The sequence below is a fragment of the Cupressus sempervirens genome, chromosome 3, assembly GCF_028749045.1.
Source record: "Cupressus sempervirens isolate cs-2001-9-10 chromosome 3, ASM2874904v1, whole genome shotgun sequence".
Classification (NCBI taxonomy): Eukaryota; Viridiplantae; Streptophyta; class Pinopsida; order Cupressales; family Cupressaceae; genus Cupressus; species Cupressus sempervirens.
Window position 1 is genome coordinate 207,598,975 of NC_143120.1, and position 23,194 is coordinate 207,622,168.

The 23,194-nt window shown below is 35.0% G+C and overlaps 1 protein-coding gene across 1 annotated transcript; it reads left to right on the top strand.

Annotated features, from left to right (window-relative positions):
- Window positions 1-1,354: 1,354 nt before the first annotated feature.
- LOC149565543 (uncharacterized) lies at window positions 1,355-15,025 on the top strand. The gene is made up of 7 exons (XM_089819060.1): window positions 1,355-1,591; window positions 1,707-1,873; window positions 4,054-6,379; window positions 13,780-13,830; window positions 13,970-14,068; window positions 14,234-14,389; window positions 14,651-15,025. The coding sequence occupies exons 3-7, from the start codon at window positions 4,190-4,192 to the stop codon at window positions 14,777-14,779; spliced, it is 2,625 nt and encodes an 874-aa protein (XP_089675186.1). The 5' UTR covers window positions 1,355-1,591; window positions 1,707-1,873; window positions 4,054-4,189; the 3' UTR covers window positions 14,780-15,025.
- The last annotated feature ends 8,169 nt before the right edge of the window (window positions 15,026-23,194 follow it).

Below are 23,194 nucleotides of genomic sequence, written 5' to 3' on the forward strand. Positions count from 1 at the left end.
ATACCACACTGATCTTGGTAAGCACTGGCATAAACCTCAGTGAACCATAAATCACATCATAATCTCATAAATCAGTCAAAGCATAATCAAAGCAACTGATACATAAACATAAATCTAATCACCTCAACGGTGTAGACCACTCATGGTCACAATCATGATCCCTTCTCAATGAAAGATCAACAAGGTTGCATCCATCAAGATGACTTACATAAGTCAAATGGGAGAGGCACTACATAAACTCTATTGTGTGACCAATCATAAGTTTTGAAAAAAAGTCAACACTGACTATTTATGGTACAAATTTGTATATTCACAAAGTTCTTATAAACAAACATTATATTTGAATAGAAACAAATAAAAATTCTGAAAATTGGCCGGTTCAATAAAAATTAATTAAAACATCTACTGGATGCTATAGTGTCCTACCTGTGGCAAGAACTAATAAGAGACATTTTACACAAGTCAAATTGTGATATTACTATCAAGATTCAACTCTAGTTTTTTGTGTCAAACTTATTGAACCACTACTAGAATGTTATTGTGGAATGTTTGGAGTATTATTGATAAATACAAGATATTTTACACAAGTCGATTGTAATATTACTATCAAGATTCAACTCTAGTTTTTTGTGTCAAACTTATTGGACCACTACTAGAATGCTATTCTTGAATGTTTGGAGTGTGATTGATAAATAAAATATATTTTACGCAAGTCAAATTGTAATATTACTATCAAGATTAAACTCTAGTTTTTTTGGTGTCAAACTTATTGACCCACTACTAGAATGTTAGTTTTGAATGTTTTTATGTCAAAGACGAGGTCCTAATTTTTTGAGCCAAACTCATTGACCCACAACTAGAAGATCATCGTTAAATGTTCGTATATTGAAGTTGAAGACAAGACCCAATACGACCCCACGATTGCTATCCCTAAACCCAAAAATACTTCCTAAAAATAAGAAAACCATTGTATTTATACAATATAGATTAAAAATAGGAAAACCATTGATACCACACACCGAACCACACCACACTGAGAATCCCAAAACCCTAGAAGAGAAGCGAAGGCAAGGAAAGGCGGCTCGTCCACAAGTTGAAGGAGAGTGCCGTCCAAGTGGAGTCCGAAAGAATTGAGGTGGAAAAAGGCAAACATACCCAAAAGCTTACGCCAAACCAAACAACAATATGCATTGAATGAACGGAAAGAAAGCATTAAAAAGCCCTCGTAATCCGTTCCCGGAGAAATGAAATCAACGGCCACCGGGGCTCGTCGGAGGCCGGCAAACGCGGGGAGACACGTGTAAGGTGAATAGTGTTGATCAGTACAACACGGGAACGGGCCACCATTTACGGCGTCCTAATCTCTATCTCTCCCTCTGTTCCGTTGCAGCGTGTTGTGAATCTTCTGTTGCAAATGACGACCGTGGCGTAGGAATCCACCAAGCCAGGCATGGAAAAAACAAAGGGATCTTCCTCTACCGCAATAAGAATCATCAACTTCCCCTGCCGCTGCTGGCTCTGATGAATGGGGGCAGGTGCGGTGTAGAGATTGTTGAAATTTTGCCTGCCGACGCCACCACTGAATTTACCGGTCCGTTTGCGGAATCTCTAGGATTCTTCGTCAGTGTAGTTTGAGTAGTTGTGTTGTTTTCTTTCTATTTCAATCGGCTAATTTGTTGCTTTTGTGCTTTGTTGTTATCTCTTAGAGGTTCTTTAATCAAGCGCAAGGATTTTAGGGCTTTGATCGGTGTTTATTGCGAGAGATGCTTTTTCATGGGAATCAGTTTTGGTGTTTGTTGAATTTGAGCGGCTGCGTGTAGTTGCTGCTTGAAAGCCAATCAATCAATTGCCTGCTGTTTCAGGGATTTTCATGGTAATTTCGCTGGCTTCAATTCTTGCTGTATGTTTTGTCCTGGTGGTTCAGTTTGAGATTGATTGCCTCACGGCGAAATCAAGAGCAAAATATGTCTTAATACGGTGAGGAAATACGAGTGTTTGTTGTTAGTAGAGTATCTTTTTGAAGGCCATCTTTTCTCAAATTCCGGTTAGTATAATTGTGTTAAAACCATTTTCTCTGTAAGATGAAGATGAAATGTATTGTATTGAAATTCTGTTTCATTATTCTCGACGCTTTCTATTAAAAATTCCCTTTCTTATTTTTTTAAATTTCTGAGTATGATGTTGCTGGTTTAGATTTATGCTTTATCATGTTGCAATCAGCTTAAGAAAGGCATATATGCCGATATCTATGTTATACTGCTGCTTCTACTAAAACCAATCCAAGATGCTAAAGTATTCTTGCAATTAACTATAAATTTCACGCCTTTCCACCGAAATCCGCCTGCATATACACGTATTCTCTTATTTTGTTGAACTAAAAAGATTTGTCTACCATTACCTCAATTCCGTAAAATTTCCGTTAATGGTAGGAAGTATATATAAGATTTGCCCACTATTGCAAAGAAATTCCATTACTTAAAATTTCCCTGTTGAGTAATCCTGTCTGTGGATGACGCCGACGAATAACCAGACCTGTTTGAGCTACTGTTATTGGGTTCTATTAATGTAAGGTTGTATTTCAGAGAAAATCAAGCAATACAAACTATAAAGCTGTTTGAATTATATTTCATTAGTGTGGGATATACTGGAGCATACTTTAGAGTGCACCCGTTAACATACTTTTGTCATATTGTTTATTGCAATTTCTTGAAGGCTTGAGATTTTATGAGTATATGATTTCAGCTAGCCTGATTTCTCGATCAGTAATAAGTTATTTTGTTTTGTATATATAGGGTAGTGTTTCACATTATTATTATGCTATAACCTATTGCATAGGGTTGTGAATTCCAGGACTGTACTCGTTTTTAATGTTAATGCTTAAAGGATTACCCCAAAACAGATATAAAGAAGTGCGGACATCAGGGAAGTGAGTTTATAATTAGTGCTGATGAGAACAATCATCTTATACATTTAAGCTCTGGTTGTGATCACTAAGGTGTTCTTTTTATGTAAGTCTTTTGTCTTCTTTATTTTTTATGTTAGGTAAAAATCAACTGTCTGATTTTAAAATTTACAAAACACTGGAGTCCAGAATGCTTATGAATACCGTAGATTATCAAATCCGTATTGTGCAGTTAGCACACACAATACAAGCTACCAATAACTGTTCACGCGTTAGAATTTTAAAATGATTTTGTCAAATTAGCATTGTAAAGTCATTTTATTTTTCCAAATGACCTTTTAAATATTAAGGATGTAATGGTCAAGCCTATGTGTTTAAATGTTTAGATTGTGGTTTTGATTTCTGTGTAGAAGAGGGCCATTGAACAAACTGTTCATGTGTGACAGGCTTGCTTATGTGATTACTATTTCGGCATGCTTTGTTAATTTTGTGCTATTCTGTCTTTAGCTAGATTGAAAAAGGTGCCTGGTGACTCTTTTTCAAATCCTAATAAAGATGTTTCTTTAGGAATTTTCAGTATAAATTTCAAACTTTGACTGTCTTGAGAAGCATTTGCTTGTGGTTGAGGGGCACGAATGAATCAAACTTGTGAAGCTTTATGTGAAAGACTAGACATTCTTAATGAATCAAACATGTCATTTACTTACTTGGTTTGAAGCTTTGCCTTGTTGTGGATGCAAGCTATATCTCATTTGGTTTTCTATTTTCTTGTAAAAAAATTAGCCATTCAATATTGCCCAAGTTTTTCCATGTTGCATCTCTTAATGTGGACAATGCCGTGATACTCTGGGTAAACATGCCAACATTTCTGGTAATGTTTGTGCTCAGGAACGTATTTTGCTGCCTTATGAATCAAGACAATAATATTAGTTTGAATTGTTAACAACTTTATATTCATATGCTGAATTGCTGGCACATTGCTCTTAATATGGTCTTTAGATTTTAATGATTAAAAGGATGAATAATGTTGCATATTATAGTTCTTCTGAAATATTCTTTTTTCAACTAGTGCAATATTATTGCTTTTGAACATGTATCAGTGTTACATGCACTGATTGTTTTCTCTTGCATTCTACACATTTGTGTTACAGGAGAAAAGTTCATTCTTGTTCTATGGGAAGCACCATAAGTTTTATCTAAACTGAAGGACGCTGGTTGAGAAACAATCTTATACATTGGCTGGAATTTCTTTTCTTCTGTCCTAGTACTACCATATTGGGCACCATTATGGATGATCCTCCGAGCAGAAGAAGTGTAACAACAGTTGCAGTTGGTAGACATGGTCCTCATTTGGCTTCTGCAGAGCTGAATCAGGAGGCAAGAACTGCTCGTTTTTCAACAAGATTTGGAGGTAGTGTCAGGGTGCCTGCCATAAAGTCCAATGGCATTGAAGATAAGGAACTGGGGCAGTCTTCCAAACCTGATGCACGGCCTTCCAGCAGTAAACCATTATCCCAAAAGTCAGATCTACCAGTTCCTAAACTGAGTTCTTCTAGTACAGCTAAACTAAGGAAGACATATAGGGCTTCTTCAAATTCTAGTGTTTCAGGGCAGTCAAGTTCAACAGGAAATATGCCTAGTGGGTTAGGTCAGCTAAGGCATGTTGGGCAAATATTCCAGATGGGAGGAGCAGGCAACAGCAGTAGGCTTGGTCTAGCAGAGATATCCAATTTGACATCCTCTGAAGGGTCGAATTCTGAGTATGATTTTCGTCAGGATTCGCAGGCATTTCCTAGAATCAGAAGTCCTTTTGATAGAAATGCAAATATTGAAAGGAAAGAACCAAGAGTTGTTTCTAGCAGGTGTCTAAATAGACTGGGAAGTTGGAATGAATCAGAGTCACGGAATGTGAATAGAAGGTTGGCAGATTTAATTTATGAGGATGACCAGCAAGTGTGGATTGGTACGGAGGAAACTGGGCATGCAGAGTTAGGAGTAGGTCCTTCTACTAGTTTTTCATCAAGCTTTGTGACGGATGCACCATGTCCATCAATCGTTTCTGAAACTGATCATGATAATACTTCAGATGATTCCTTTGCCACAGTATCATCAATGACAGGAGATTTATTTGATGTTGATGCTGGTAGCAGCAGTGATTCTTTATTACATTTTGCCCCCCTTACAAATCAAAGGTGTCAAGAGCAGGGGAATTTGATAAGGGGAGTAGTAGACCAGGTAAATAGCACTCCTACAACTCTTGACGAGGAAATAAATATTTCTAGGCCATCCGTGTCCAAGCGTAAGACTTCTTTTCTAAGAAGTGCAAACCAAGTTGGAGGCAAAAGTTCTTCTCAAGAAAGTTGTACCACAGGTACTGGACCCGGATCAAAAGATAAATATGTTGGGATGTCCTCCACAGTGGGGGGGAGTAGGCGTAATTTTAGTAAATTTGGGTGCACATCAGCATCTGATGCCATCTCTTCAAATGGTTCATCCAATTCTCGGTTCTCTGAGCATTCGGGCAACAGGAGGACTGATTCAGGTAGGAGAGTCCCTGATGGCCGTGATTCAGTAAGGGCTCAACATAAGGGGAAGGTGCCGGTGGCAAGCAATACAGTTACTCCAGTTTCGCAGAGAACCATCCGGAATGGACTAGGAGCTGGCCCACATTATCAGGCGAGTTCAACTCCTCGAACCTCTAGGAGAACAGTCCGGGTCACACAACCTGATGCATGGTGTTCTCATGAAATCCTTGGAGGGGACACTATTATGGAGTCAAGGCATTCAAGTGAAAGTGGTAGTAGTAGTATGCATGCATTAGAATCAAATGGAATGCTTGGTAACAGACATAGGGCTCGTAGCCCTTCCTCAACAGGGGGACGAAGTTCCTTGGGTGCTTTGCAAAGAAGGCATGATGCCTCACAAGGTTTGGCCTACACTTTGGGGGAGAGGGTAGCAAACAGACTTAATGTTACAACTAGGCGGGGGACATCAAATAGTGTAGCAGGCGTGCATTTGTTGGGACCGGGAGGATCTTCAAGTAGGCCCAACAGCATCTGTACAGATTCAGGCAGTAGTTCTTACAGCCTTTTGCGAGAGGATGAGATGGGCAATAATTTGTCTATTATGTCTGGTCCAGCACCTACAAGGGCACCTCCACTGCCACCAGTGCCACAAACTGTTCGACAACAGACAATTTCAAGCTCCTCTGCAGCTTTACCATTTTCAGGGCCTACTCCTCTTCGTGCAACCCCATTGCTGCATTCATCTGGTTCACCATCACTAGCATCTGCAATCGGTACAGGTTCTCCAAGCTTCTGTGATGGCACAGCTTTTGTAAGATCAGCATCAGGCAGTGATGCACTTCTTGAAAGGTCCATGGTTTCCCATCCTGAAATAAATGGACGCAGGGCTTTCAGAACTCTTTCCATTGAAAATGACAGGCGTCCTCATCATACCATGGAAGGATTAGCAGAGGTACTCTTTTCTGCTTTTATTTTACCTGGACATGTCTTCATGCTTGATTGTGTGAACTTATTTCCCATGTCCAAAACATCTATTTGTCAATTGCCTTTAGGAGTTCCAGATTGAGAGCTGGGTTGTTCTGGGTTGACAATTCTAGTCACTAAATAGGTTCTTTTATGTAATGCCCCCATGTAAGTTTAACTATTTTTGTGTAATGAACTTATTAAATTGAATTATATTAACTCATGCTATTAAAGATAACAACTATAGATAAATTAGTAATAAGCTATATATGTGAATTGAGAAGATCCTGCTATCCTGGTTATTATTCCCATTTATGAGAATGCTGAAATGCAATAGGTTGCTTAGACACCGAACTCAATGGTTTCCCTCAAGGTTTTTATAGATCCAAGCCCTTAAACCTTTCTTGGACATGTTGGCAACTCGCTCGGGGTCGCTGATCTTTATCCTGTCTTGGGACTGTCTGATTGGCTGGATTTACACAGGCCTCGCCCTTATTGCATTTATGGTCTTCTTCACAGAGTTAGAAATAATAACTAGACTTGAGCATGTATGTTTAAAATAGTGTTCTGATATTTCTTAAATTTATTATTTGAATAGGAATTTTGTTCATATCAGTCACATAGATACACAAATCCCTGACTTATGATCTGAACGTTTTCCTTACTTGATCAATGTTATTGGTTGTATAGGGATCCAACTGCATTTAATATGCAGTTGCAGACAATGTGTAATAAATTTACCTTTCTTATATTCATTCCATGATGCCACTGCTGTGTGGAGGAATGTTCTGTAGATATTCTGTCATGAATTATGTAATGTCCCTATGTAAGTTTAATAATCATGTGTATTGAACTTATTAATATGAATCTGCAGCCATAATTGGATAAATCTGCACCTGAATCTACAGTTTAAATCTGAAACTCTGAATATCTGTCTGATAAAACTTTTGGAGTCTAAACTAAACAGGTCTGTTTGTGAACATGGCTTTAATCTGGGACGTTTTTGCTGGTCTATGTTCCACCACATCTGAGGGATGAGAATAGGGGCATGGAAGGGCATGTGTTTCCGTGACATTTCATAGAGGGTCATTTTTAGGGGATGTGTGTGTGTGTGAGAGAGAGCGAGAGAGAGAGAGAGAGAGAGAGGTATCAAACAGAAAAGACTATGGGCTATCAATATCCAAAGGCTTGGAACCATCTGAGATCACCCTCTGGCAGAAGTGGATCATCCAATAGTAGCCGCTCTGGTCAGTGCCAAATAGGAAACATTTTCAGAGCAAAAAAAGTACAATCATAGAAAGGAAAAAAAGATAGTGCACTTTTTTAAATTTCAAAACTCAAGAATGGAACTTTTCAAGCATAGTATTGAAACTCAGACTTGGCATGCTTTAAAAAATTAAACAACTGTAACTTTTGATGTGTATTTCATTAAATATATTAGATTCTCATACATGTGAAATTAGGTTGGCGGTTTTGATTCTCATATATTTGATTCTCATATATTTGATTCTCTTACATTTGAAATTCGTATATTTTTCTTTGATTCTCGTACAGGTGGGTAGAAGCAAATGAAATTAAAAAAACCTCTTTTAAAAAAATAAAATTCCTGGGTTCCCAGGCACAGTGGATGGCTAAGTCTCCAGCTGTCCACAAATGGCGGGGGATGTTTCACTGACATTTTGGGCACCTCTGCAAAAAAAATTGGGGACCAGATGGGAATATAGTTTTTGTTGAACCTAGTCTTAAGCTATGAAAACATTAGTAATGTATTTGAACACCATAGGTGTGATAGAACTGCTCAATGAAACATGACCATCATCAAAACCAGGAATTTAAAGCCATACATAAAGTGGCATTGCAAATTTTCGTTCTTATTTGAATCTGAATATCTGATATTAGAATTGAAATCTTAGCTACACGGAACTAATTTTGACAATCCAGAACTTGAGCTGTGAAGGCTAAAAGAGAAGGGGCAATTTGTTTTTCTTTATTTGTGCCAAATCTGGAAGTATATTTTAAAACAGATAAAGAGTCTTTTTGAACGAGATCAAACAAGGAATAATTTGAACAACTATATGAATCTCAGTATTTACAATTAACAAAACCAAGAATATTAAACAATGTGATAGGTGAACATTTTTGAGAAGGTGGGAGCACCGATTAAGGTGAATAACATCCAAAGGTACTATGACCTATTTTCAAGGGTAGTATCAGCTGTACTTGCTGAAGAACTAGTCTTACATTTGACGATCAACATGGAATCATATGCCTCTACTCTGATGCTTGAAGCTTTTTTACACACACTCTCTCTCTGTTTCATTTTTGGCATATGGGATAATCTCGTCTTTGTGAACCAATAGGAATGCACAACAAACAGGAAAAACAATATATTTCACTTAAATCAGAGATTTCAAGTTTTTCTCGTAGACATTCAACCTTCCCTTCGGTTGTTTAAATATTGGAATCTAAACCAAAGAGGGGACTGATTTATCAAAAAAGAAACAGTGCCTGAGATATGAAGGATGAAATGTATGTCTGAGACTTGTTTTCTTTCTATTTTTAAACTTAAGCTTGAGATAGACAAAAGCAGATCTACTATGTGTACGAGAATATTAAATAATGCTAGACTAATTTGACCCACACAATGAAGCTTAACTATCACAAAACTGAGAATTCAAAACAGTAAATAAGGTGACCCGTGACAGGAACCACTCTCCAGCAAGTTTGAACATTGATTTCATGAATTGGTCTTTTTATTTGGTTGCATGAATTGCTTGCAATGTAGTCTTGACTTCTTTGTTCTACAACCAACATAACTACCTCTGAATTTCTTTACAACCAACTTGAAAATGTTAATACATGTACTTTTATATAATCTTGAAGAGATTTTCCAAGACACCATAATCAATGCCTAGTTCATCTTTGATTGCTTCAGCATATTTTATAATTCTCTCCCTCCCATATGGCATCTTTTGGGAGGCAAATCTTTCCATTTTTGAAGGCGTTTTTCTAGATCCTTAGAGAGCTTGTCTACCTTTCCCTGGCTACCAAAAGTTGCTAAAGAGCAGGGATGACATAACCTTATCGTGCAAAGGTAGCAATGTATTGAACACATTTTCCAGTCAACATGAAAGGTGTAATGCTTGTTGATGTCTTAGTGTATATGAAACTTGAATTACTATTTCCAAAACCTTGTAAGTTTCATAATATCTGTTTCTGAGTTTTAAATTTCCTCTTATTAAGGATTTTTTCTTTATAATGTTACAGTCTGAGGAAGGCCAAATTACCTACCTTTGTTTTGGTTCATTTTGTTATTGCTATTGTTGGTGGTCATCCCATATTTAGGCCAATTTGAGATTTATCGTCGTTTTTCTCCTTTATAAATCATTGATGCTTATACAATATGTTCCTTTCACTGACATTTCCAAATTCCTTTCTTCATTAGCATCTTTGAAAAATTGTAGCTTTTCCTTGTTTGACTTGTGGGTATGCTGCTTCCTTTCAACTACGGTGGGGATAACTGCACCAAGGTATCATTTTTTGGAAAACCCTTATCAACTTGAGAAACAAAAGTTGACCACATCCCATTTGACAATAATTTCAAATAATATTTGTTTTAAGTATAATAATCTAATATAATAGAACAACTAATAATTATAAAAACAAAAATAATTTAACTTGCAATTTTATAGTTGATGTAATTTTTTAGATAGATGTACATAAGGTAACTAATAACTATGCTAGTTTAAACTTCCAAGTGTAATATCAACATTTCAATCTTAATATATGGGGTGTGGGGTGTAGTCCAAGTCTCAAGAAGGTTGGCATTATTTTGCACGTCGATGAGTTTTTGGCCCACTAATTTGTTGACCAAGCTGTTTGATGTTTGGTAGCTTCTGTCGGATAAACCTATATATAATTATATATGAGATATAATTATATATATAAGTTTATTGTCATATATATATATATATATAATGATTAAATTTTTATTATATTAATTGTCTGATTAATGAATAGACATGTCCCTTCATCACTTCAATTTAAATAAGAGGTCGCTGCCATTTGTAAAACACAGACTGAACAGGCAGTGCGATTACATTTGCAGCGATCCTCATAAAACTAACATGGTATCAGAGCAGGCTGCAAATGTAAGAAATGATAAAAGGAAGTCAGCTATAGAACTTGTATGAAAATTATAATTAAAAAACTCATTGAGACCTCGATGAATTAAGAGCAGACTAAATTCAGTTGTCAAAACTCTATTTCCATCAATATGAAAATAAGAACGTCCTCTATTTATTTGTACATACATGTTGGGAGGGAGAATCATTAATATTAAGATTTGACAGTCCACTTACCAGCAACAAGAAAGTAGAACCCCAATATAATATTACCCATGCCGAATTTCTAAAATTGCAAATCGCAGATACTATTCATGGAATCTTATAAAACTATTAATTAGAGTTAAAATATATAAGAAGAAAAGGACGAACACCTAAAGTTCATATCCAAGAGAAATGGTGGCATCTCATACACACACCATGGCAAGGAGGTGTTGTCAATCTATATTTGAAATGGGACAACATTACCAAACACATTACCGTATAAGATCGAATCATAGGTACTGTTAAATGAAATGCCAAGTCTCAAAATTACACGATATAGGTTATAATATAAAGCAAGATTGTCCACCACCTTGCCTTGATCTTCGACGAAGTCAGTACATGTGGATCAGGCACAAACTTTGATGAGTGCTTAGTTGATCAAACAAGGGATAGGATTTAGTATGTAGGAAATTAAGAAAGACTACCAAAGAGGATACAAAGCCGTTGGAAGAATTGAAATTTGACTAGGATAGGTGGGACAACTCATGCAGTGTTCATTGCATAGTGATAGGAACCGCTAATGCCAAGTCAAATGGTCTGAGGGGATCAAGATCATGTGAGGTAAGATCCCTTGACCTCCGATTATCATGACAAGCCCCACTAGCTTTAATAGGAAAACAATATGTTGAAAATATAGATTAAGTTAGATCTATATTATATTAAAATGATCTTATTATGCAAAATTATTATCCTTGGGTATTATAGTATTCTCTTTCTTATTTACATTTCTATACAAGCTATATACCTTGATCTTTTCCTCTGAGAATGTTCTTGCAGAAAAAAGAGGGAGGTGAGATTTAGGGGGAGGTTGACATTAGAAGCAACCTTGAAAGAGAGGGAGTAGATAGAGGATGTGATTCAGTCATCCTTCAGTGATCTCAATCATATTGATTCAAAGGGAGTAAACCATGTTGAGATGGATTCTCCAGTGATCAACAAATTGTAGTAGTCAAGAGGATTGTGATTCATGAATATACCTCGTGACTATGTGATTTTTATGGGCCTATCCACTGTGTACATTAGGAAGTGACGACTTCCAAATGATTATCACTTTTATTTGCAGAAGTTATTGAAAGGTGATTTTTATAATAACTTAATTTTCTATTATGATGATCTTACGATGTCTATGCAAATAATGGATATCTTATGATGTCTATGCAGATCATGATAGATTATACTTTGCATGGTGGATGTTTATATGCTCCGCATTATGAGAATGTGTGCGCTTATAAACATATTTGAGTACATGGTGTATGTTATGCATATTGATATTTTGGAAGGCCATTACATAGAGTGCTTGGTGAATATCACACACCTTGATGTTCAGGAAGGCCATTACACAGAGTACTTGGTGAACATCATGCGACTTGATGTTCAGGAAGGCCATTACTCATAGAGTACTTGGTGAATATCATGCGACTTGATGTTCTGGAAGGCCTTTACTCACGGTATTAGTGAATATCTTGCATCTCAACATTCTGGAAGACCATTACTTAAAGAGTATTTGGTGAATATCATTGATATTTTGGAAGGTCAATACTCATGATATTAGATGTGATATCAAACATTTTTGAGTAAATAGTGAATATCATGTATTATGGGAGACCAATACTTTCAATGGCAGATGTGATATCAAACCTTATTAAGTATTTGGTGAATATCATACGTTGATATTTTGGGAGACCAATATTCTTCATATCAAATGTGATATCTTCTGATAAAAGATATCCTTAATCTTGTTAACCTGATATTACTTTGAGGTAATAGGTATGTTTATCCTCCCTAGCTAAGAGGGAGTGTTGATGTTTGGAGTGTTGATGTTCATGGCTTATTCTCAATTTAAATAAGAGGTATCTGCCATTTGGAAAACACAGGCAGTGCAATTACATTTGCAGCTATCCTCATAAAACTAACACAAGCACGTGTTTCAATAAAAGGAGTTCCCAAGGTCAAAAACAATGCCGGAAAACAAAGTAAAGGTGAGAGCTGGAACAGACATTTGTTGGATGGAACTATCTGTTTCCATTTCTAATATTTCTGTTATCTGAGGAATATCTACTGCTTAAGAAAAAAATGTATTGCCTTTTTAAGTTTTGAACATGTAATTATAAAAATGATGTTTCAGATCACACTCCATAATCCATCATGACGGTTAGAGGCAAATGAATGTGAAGATTTCAGGTTTTGGTCACTTTTTAGTGGTTTAGATGCCGAAAGGATAAATTTCTGGGGAGATGTGGGGACAGTTGAAACGGATCAAATGGGTGATAGAGGTTACCAGAATAAGATGTAAAGATTAAAAATTAAATTTTGATTAAAAATAACAATAAAATTAAAGAAATAGATGAGAATCATCAGCTAAGAAGGATGAGGCTAAGAGGAGGAAGGATAGTGATTAAAACATTAAGGAATGCTGAATGGGAAAGAAAAGAGGAAATCAGAAGAGGGAGAATGATGAAAAGCAAGTTGAAAGGAAAATGAGAGAACAATCAGATAGTAAAGTGAGAGTTGTCATGAAAAAGGGTCAAGGTGGGAGAGTCATGTAAGTTGAGGGATTTTAAACCCAGAAAAAGATTGAATTTTTTTGGGGAGAGTAAGAGAGGACTTCGCGGCTAAAAAAATCTTTTAAGAATAATTCTTCAATGAAGAACCTCCCTGAAATATAAATCTCAATGTAGAGGCAATCTCAAATGGCTGGAGAGTTGTTTGCGGTTTTGAATTTTGAATGTGCAAACAGAGAGTGGGGATTATGTAAAAATTAAGTTGTCATTAAAATTGCTATTACTTTGTGAGTCAGAAGGGACTTGACTCCTGAGAATTGAGACAGAAGTCAATACATCGCTTTGAATTTTTGACTTTTTGTGCTTGATTTACTACTTTGAGATTATGGTAGAATTGTGGGGAAAATTATTTGGAAATAATTACTTGACAATTACAATTCTATCATGCCCATTATTTTGCATTCATGTCCGAGCTTTAAATATTGTCTATATTTTCTTAGGTACTGTTGGCATTGGAACGGATTGAACAAGATGAAGATTTAACATATGAGGTAAAGTTGGATGTATTCAAATTCAAATGCATATGGTTCTTTATGTATGTAATGTTCTATTTTTCACTGCTTGTTGAAAAGATTCTTTTAATTATCTGCTATAATGCTACTTATTAAAACAAATTCTTACTTATGGCAGCAAGTTTTGATGCTGGAGGCAAATTTGTTATTTGGTGGGATAAATCTCCACGACCAACACAGTGACATGCGGCTTGATATTGATAACATGTCATATGAGGTTTGTTTGGGGCAATATCTTTGAAGATTGAATTGTTAGCATATATGTTTGACATTGCCGATTTAATTTCCCAAGTTCTAAGTAACAACATTTATTATACTCTTGAATCATTGAGGAGCTTTTAGTTCTAAGTAACAACTTCTATTATACTCTTGATTCATTCAGGAGCTTTTAGCTCTGGAGGAGCGAATCGGCAGTGTTAGTACAGGGCTTACTGAGGAGACTATTTCAAGGTGTCTGAAGAGAGTTGTATTTTCTTCGGATGGAGCAGTTGCTGACCTGAATTATCCGGAAAGCGAAGTGAAATGTTGTGTTTGTCAGGTATGCTAGAGCAAATAATGTGCACTGTTCAAATCCTAAAATTATTATGTACTGGATTTTGAGGTGGTGGTTTCAGCTTAAGAGGGTGATGGATTTTTCACACATGATTTTCATATTTCAATGATATCTGCAAAACTTTTAATGTAATATGCATATATTGTAATGCTCTAGATTTATCTCCTATTTTCTATAAATGTATATTTCATTCCCAACTTCTTTAAGAGGGTCAAAATATAACTATTGATACCTCAATACATACAGGAAGAGTATGAAGAAGGAGAAGAACTGGGTCGGCTAAGTTGTGAGCACAGTTATCATTCTCCCTGTATCAAGCAATGGCTACTTCAGAAGAATCAATGTCCAGTTTGCAAAGCCCCAGCCTCTTCATAAACGGAACAAACCGTTAATATTGTTGGCTTGTGATTAACGAGTAAATTGTTGATATTAGTATGTGACAAGTCCAATAAAAATGAAAGTGCAGTCAATTTCTCCCACTAATTGGGTAGAGACGATTCAGAAATTTGTTGTTCTGTGTAGTTTGCCCATATGGGTTTGTAAAAAATCATTGAAATACTTTACATTGATTTCTATGAAAATTAAAATAAAATGTTGGATGCTTGTTTTTCTTTGGCAAAATGCAAGAGTGCATATAATATGCTCAGTTTTTCAAAACCTGCATACGTCCAAAAATTCGAAAAGGCTTGAGAGATACATTTCGTCATTTATGAGTATTTGTTTCAGGGCGACGGAATCTTCAGGTACATGACTTTTAGCTTACGCATTGGAAGTAACCATTCAACTCGAGGATAATTGTACTTGAATTTTTTAATGCACTCCTCTCAATTTCAATAATGTGCAGATATGATATCTGTACATGTCATTCTTTCCATCTATAAAAAAAAGAGATCTAATGTGTCGCCCATCTTGCCATTAATTGTTAGTACTTTATAGATAATTAATAATATTGTTTACTAAAATAATGTTCTCTTGAGTCAGCGGATATGGAATGATTTGCTTAGAGAGAGATTTTAGTGTCTTCAATTACAATATTCTAGAAGAGAACAAGGCGGAGATATATATTACTTCACGCAACATCGGCATATAGTATGGCTGTTTAAATTCTCATTTTAAAAGACCTGACGACTTATTAAAACCTTAAAAAGAGGCGATGTTTTAAACTCTGTCAAATTAGGCGATTACCCACTGATTTAATATAGTGTCAATTAGGTTATTATTTTAGGCAGTTAAGGGGGAGAATATAATATTCTGCCAGCTAATAATATTACACTCCGGGCAATTTGTGTTGAATTTTATTGTCACCCTCAAGTTTTAAACTGTGTAATGATTGGAAAAGTTTGGTCTTATGATTAGTTACGTAAATATTTTTACCCATTTGAGTCAACTTTCTTGATCTGTCTCTCTATATATATGAGATAGTGGGTTAAGCTATGTACGACCTCCATCTTACACTACTGGCATTCAATAACATATCCGAGTTCTAAACAATTTAAAACGGATGATTTCTTGCCCATTAGGGCATTTTCAGTGCTAGGTGGACTATTACCAGGTAAACAGACTGTTAATAGATAAGTAGGTAAACAGACTGTTAATAGTGCTGCTTCGAAATCCTACAGTATGTTTTCCCTAGTGATATTCCACTAGCATTGAAAAACCCTACCTAGTATTTCATATGTATATGGGCTTGTCGTGCCTCTCATGGTTGTGATCTGTTCTATGTTATTTTGATCCGAGTTGGACTCCTGTATTCGGCGACTAGTTGTCTGCTGTGATTAGATATCTGCATTGTGTGCAACATTGTGTTATAGCAATTTTTTTTTTTGTAGGTATCATTGCTGATGTAGATGTTAGATTATAGATTATATTGTATCAAGTCATTTTCATTTGATTATTGTTTGTATGATGATTTTACTATGGAGTGTTATTGTTTGTATGATGGTTTTACTATGGAGTGTTACCATGTTTTATGATTGGTGTTTTTGGTATTTGAGATCATCTGATCATGTTTATCATGATTATTAATTTTCTTGTTATATTGAGACTTTATTATTGATGAATATTTTTTTATTTTTTTAATAAATATATGCTTGTCTTATCATAAATAATTATTTGATGCTTAATTTAAGTGAATTGTATTTTACAATTTTGAACCCTAACTATCTCATTTGGCGTACTTTGACTATTCATGTTTATGTTTTGACTATTTATACTACAAGCAACTGCACTTAATGTTTGAACAGATCTAGACATCATCCCAGACTTCATTTGCATATTTTTGTGTATTTAGAGTTTCTGCAATTGTCTCGGTTGAATTATAAACTAAATGTTGGTTTTAATGTTTTGGGTGTCACTTTTATTTATGAGGAGTTGAACTTTGTTTAATTAGATTTGGATTAGTTTATCCAATGAGGTTTTTGAGAAGTGTATGGATTTTTATTTTATTATTTTAAATGATATAATTTCAACTCTCTTGCCTTCTTATCCAAAGGTTACTTCATATTGTGGAAAAGATTCACTTTCACACTTTTAAATTTTGAGAAATTGGATTTTGCTCCAAATTGTATGAGATATATCTAATCTTTTGCTTATTGGGTTTGATTTGCTTGTTGAATTTTTTTGTGGGTAGAAGCTTGTTGGTTTTACGTCACAATTGCTCCCTCTTTTCTTTCGTCATTTTTGTTTTCAAAAAGAATTTATTTTATGTTGTTTGTTTTCATGTTAACACCATTGGGTGAGGTAGGGCTTCATATAACTTTCATTTCACCTTGTTTTTTGAATTGAAATAAATTGCTTTATTTTTGTAGATTGAGAATTAGTATCCCACCACAATTTCATTGTATTTTTGTTATTTGGTTAAGAATTCATGTATGATTTTGTATATTTCAAATATTTTATTTTTATACCGTTATGCTACTTGTTTTTGTGTGTTTGGAAGGAGAATTTTATTTGATCTTTTGCTTATTGGGTTTGATTTGCTTGTTGAATTTTTTTGTGGGTAGAAGCTCGTTGGTTTTACATCACAATTGCTCCCTCTTTTCTTTCGTCATTTTTGTTTTCAAAAAGAATTTATTTTATGTTGTTTGTTTTTATGTTAACACCATTGGGTGAGGTAGGGCTTCATATAACTTTCATTTCACCTTGTCTTTTGAATTGAAATAAATTGCTTTATTTTTGTAGGTTGAGAATTAGTATCCCTCCACAATTTCATTGTATTTTTGTTATTTGGTTAAGAATCCATTTATGATTTGATTCTTTATATTTCAAATGTTTTATTTTTATACTGTTATGCTATTTGTTTTTGTGTGTCTGGAAGGAGAATTTTATTTGACCAATGCGTTGTTGGTTACCATAGAATAAATGGTTTTTCTTCTCTTTGCTTTATTTTAAGTTTAAATATGTAGCTATTTTTGACAAATCGTCAATGGATCCTCTTTGTGATTGAAATTTCGTCCATGTATGTTTCTTGGATTTTTCTCATTACTTGAGATTTCAAACAAATTCTATAATTGTGACCTTGGAATCCTATGATTTAAATAGTTCCTATTTGTTGATATCAAAATTACCTTGGAATCGATGCTCTTGGAAAAAGGCCAATTGAGTGAGCTTTGAGCATGAGTGTTTGCTACATGTATGTGATGGCCACATTATTTAGATCACTTTCATCATGTTTTCTAGCTCTGTGAGAGTCTTTGAGGGTTTGTAGTATGATCAAACTCTTGGCATCATGAGTATGCCAATGCATTCATGATCATGAGTTGTTCCTACTCTTGAGTGCACACAATTGAGTGTTCCTTAATTGTGAGTGAGCTTAAACCTTGTGTTTTCATGGCATGTGCTAATAGCCATTTCTTGCATTATTCTCGATTTCCATTGAGGTGAAACTATTTGTTGTGTGGATGCATGATGCTTAGACTATCTCTAGGTGTGTAGTTAAGCTATGCTCTTATTTCGATGTCCCCCAGGCTCGTAGTGAGTCCAATTAAACATATCTTGCCTCCTCTTTGTCACATGACATGAAATTTCTCTGCATTGTGTTTTGTTGAGCATTGTATTATTGACCATTTGGTGTGGAGTAGTGCAATGGAGTGACTTTATAGGGTGAGTTGGGACCCAAGGTTCCAACCGTCTGTGGACATTAATCAAACATAGAAGAGCTTTCTTGATGATAGAAGGAATGCTTGAGACCATATGGGCCTCCTTGTGCTATGTGATGACACTCAATTCGCGAGTCTCATCACCATCCCATGTCTAGATCTGAGTAGTGACTTTGGTGTACTTGCATTGTGGTTTTTCCATCTATTTTATTTATTTATTATGATCACTACAATTCTTCATGAGCTTTGTGATTGATTATTTTGTGTGTTAGTCATTATTTGGGTGTGTACCTAGTGTGTGTGGTTGGATGACTCTGTCCATGAGCACGATGAGGTTGTTGGCATAACTGATCTACAAGTTTCTAATAAAGAAATGCACTCATGTATTGAATGTTCATCAGTTATATTATTTGTTGTTGATGTCAAATGTTTGGCATATTATTTCATTTTGGTACCATATTTTTAGCAAGTATTGAGGGCATCAAGAAATCAAGAAATAATAGTGAGAAGAGATTGTTGGAAAAATATTCTGCGCTCCCCTTAGGAATTGTGACATAGGCTTAACTACCTTCTATGTACTATAAGTTGAGTGGTTGTATCGGACACTAATAGATATGTCTTTTGGTGTAATGGAAACCCCATTTTAACAAAGTGGTATCAGAGCTTGGTCATAGGTTTGAAACCTCAAACACTCGGGTAGCCTTGAGAGGGAGATTGTTGGAAAAATGTTCAACGGTCCCCTAGGGATTCAGGACAAGGGCATAATCGCCTCCTGTGTACTATAAGTTGAGCGGTTGTATCAGATACTAACAGATCAATCTTTTGGTACAATGACAACCCCACTCTAACAAGGGGTTATGAGCCCACCATGCTTTCATTGCACAACTCCGATCTTTCTCTGCTCTAACATTAAGTTCACATCACAATATAATAACATTACAATGTCATAAACATCACAACTTCACACTGAAAACTCTATCCTTTATACCAAATTGTTCTATTATGTTGGCCTTCATGTCTTCACATGTGTCCCAAAATACAAAACTATACTTTTCGCACTTAGGGTTAACATCTAGGATATTGTCCCTAATTGGTTAAGTAATTGTTTTGCTATAAATTTTTTTTCCTTAACTTTGTCCTATTCTGTCTATGCATACCTGTAATTGTTAAACCTTTAATATCTTCAGCAGTTCTGCTCATAATGACTCATGCTCTTGCATGTAGGATAATCCTAACTTGTTCTTGCTTCCCTCAAGTGCGCATGTGCCAATTACTGTTTATGATATTCGTAAACCAAAAAGGTGAATGTGTTGACAATTAAACTCTATATCACAATTTTCTAAGTCTTCAAACTAAAATTGTGTCTCTATGATGTGTTGCCTTAATACAAATGATATGTTTCCATAAATGACAACCTTGATGCATTTCCAAAGTTGTTGCACTTATAACACATGATTCCATTTCCTATGACATTATTTGCACCAATAGGTCTACTAGTTGCGGGGTTAGTACCTTGATACATATATTATTAAATTTGGGTCTTCTACACTCGCTAGCTCTATGTCGATAAGCATAACAATTATAACAATATCCAGAGATAGGGTTAGTATACTTACCTGCACAATCCTTCTTCATATGACCAACTTCATTGCATGCAAAACATTTTCCAATGAATTGCCTCTCCACTTCTTTAGGTGGGTCATAGTGATTAGGTACTTCTTCATATTTCTTAGGCTCTTCTTTGTTCAGATCTCCTTGGAAATGTTTAGTCTATTGGATAACAATATCCAATTCCTTAGTAACTTTAGATCTCTTAATATTTCACCTTCATAGTAACCAATATCATTCTTATCATAGCTAGGTCTTTGTGCCATGATATTCTCATCAAGCTTTTCACTGCTTGAATATAACTACTCAAGATGTTTCTTTGTTTGTGTAAGCTCTCCTTTCACAACAACATTGTACTCTCAAGTCCTACAAATTGTAGTTTTGAAGTCTCAAGTTTGGATGCCATCTTGATAAGCTTGAATTTCAAATCTGCATTCTTAGCAGGGATAACTTTAAGAAATCCCCGTTTAAAAAAAGTTATAAAATTTTGGCAAATCGAACATTAGTTCATGAAATTTTTTTAAATTTCTATGGGTGAATTTTTATTTTTAAGTGGGAAAAGTTTTAATTTTATTGGCAATTTTTTTTCAATCATATGAAAATTCTATAAAATCCTGGTGAATCTTTCATTATTGATGAAAATCGTGGAAAAAACTACACATACCTAGAAACAATGATTTTATTATTATTATTATGTGGAGTCTAATTAATTATCAAAATTTAAGGTTAAACTTAGACCACTTTTATCATTATTGTTTCCCTCCAAATTAATAAATGGTGGTTTGGGGGAAGCACTCATATTATTTTAAACCATTAGATGATCCTAAATCAATGGCCTAAATCCTATTTTAAGCTAAACTTTCAAAAGGATACCAAGTTTTGAAGAGAGTTTCCAAAGTAAAGACACGTCCCTAATCAAATCTATTTTGTGGCAAAGTGAGAAAGGATGGAAAGTTTCATGAAGTCTTTAGGATAGAGACACATGTCAAATCTACATACTTAATCAGTAGTGTAAGTTAAATTTTTATCAAATATTGGCAAATCTGACCATCAAGTAAGAAAAGCCTTGAAAATTGCAGGCGAAAATATTTAATTTACTATGTAGAAAAATTAGATTCCATTGGCAAAGTCATTACTAAAATATAAATGCTTCTATATTATTATTGGCGATTAACCTAAGTGTGGAACCCAATTTTTGTAAAGTGTAAGTGACATGGGGACCTCGAAAGTGCAAAAAATTTAGCCAAATCTAGGGTCCCTGATGAGTGAGTTTAGCCAAATGGAAAATATTAGCCACTAAAGTTATCCATGATTCTTAGATCTTAAATCTAATTTAATCTTCTTGTCAACATCCTCCATACTCAATTTTAGATTTGTAATCTCTAGCTCATGTTTCAAGATTTTATTTTCCTTCTTAAGCCTTGCAATTGCATCACTTCCCTTGATTTAATCATTTGACTCATTCTTCCAAGAATTGGCATGATCAATCTCTTTTTTCAACTTCTTAATAGTAGCATTAACCTCTTTATATTTATTCTTCAGACTATCTCTTTCTTTAGTGATCGCATCAAGTTCTTCAAGAGCTTCTTCAAAATTCTTCTGTAATTGATACCAATGGTTAGAAATAGGAAACACTGAGAGGGAGGTTGGGGGCAAATCAATATTTCACAACTTTCTTTCTAACTATGGATATCATTAAATATATTGAAAAGTAAACATAGCAATAACACAATGCAACTCACCACGCCATTATTTGTTAACTAGGGAAAACCTAGTGAGGATGGTGCCTACAAAATGATCCACTAATCAAAAGTATCTTGTGAAAGATATTGACCCTGTTGTGAGTCTATTGCATCCATATAATGTCTTGGTCATTGTTAGAAGCCACAACTCTATTCAGAGTTGTGGTAGTACAATATGAAATGTATGCAAGACGAGCCCTCTGCTCAAACATGCAATTACAATGTCATAGACATCACACAAATTTACATCCAAAACTCTATCCTTTATGCCAAGTTATTTTGTTCTTTTGGCTGTCATGTGTTCACACATGTCCTAAAACACAAAACTATACTTTGATCTCTTAGGGTTAACATTGGATATGAGATGAGTGAGGAATTAATTGAGGGATATTTGAAGATAATTATTGAATCAAAAAGAGATAAAGAGATAATTATTTTATAATCATCATGTGTGAGATATGATGAGAATAATACTAACTATGGGAGGACAAAGAAGATGTTCTTAAGGAGACATAAAATCTTATTGACCCGATTCTTAGTGAACCAGTAAGAAGAGCCTATAGTGATGAGGTAGAAAATGAAGAGGCAAAATCTCTATCTGCATTACAACCATCAAGGGCATCAGAGGTAGACATTCCTATGACTTTAGAGAAGACTTCAAGAGACAAGATAATTTCAGATTTACTAGAGGCTAGTGAAGGAGAGGGAAACTTAGCGTTAGGGGTAGCAACAAAATCTTCAGTTCCCATTTCCACATAAATAGAGGAAAAGGAAGATGCAAACACTAAAATGACAAAAGAAAGAGAAGCCAAGGAAGTAGAGGTAAATATTGAATAAGTTAGTGAGCCACCAAAAATTATTATAAATGTTGATACCATGAATATTGATAGCACACATATAACTGTTGACGAGATCGAGGATCCATTCAAGGATTAAGTAAACATTGTTGACAATGTGGCCACAAAGAATTTGGTTGACTATCCAAGTTCTGATGATGAGGAGAAGGAAGAAAAGGATAAGAAGGATGAAGAAGATCTAGCCACATTGGTTGAAGTCCTTAAAAGAATACATCCAAAGTTACAAATTGATTAGAAAATTATTGTGCAAGAAACTTCTCATTCTACACCTCAATTGAAATATAATGAAATAGAGAAAGAAACAATTGTTAGTTAGCAAGAAAAGGAATAAAAAGTGAAAAAAGATAATATAAATTATCATCCCTTGTAGGAAAAAAAAGAAAGAAGATGATAGTCAGACAACTGACATAAGAATGGCTACACCTATCAAAGATACAAGAAGAGAGACACCTAGTTCTTCTAAATCACCATTAGAATCTTTAATTG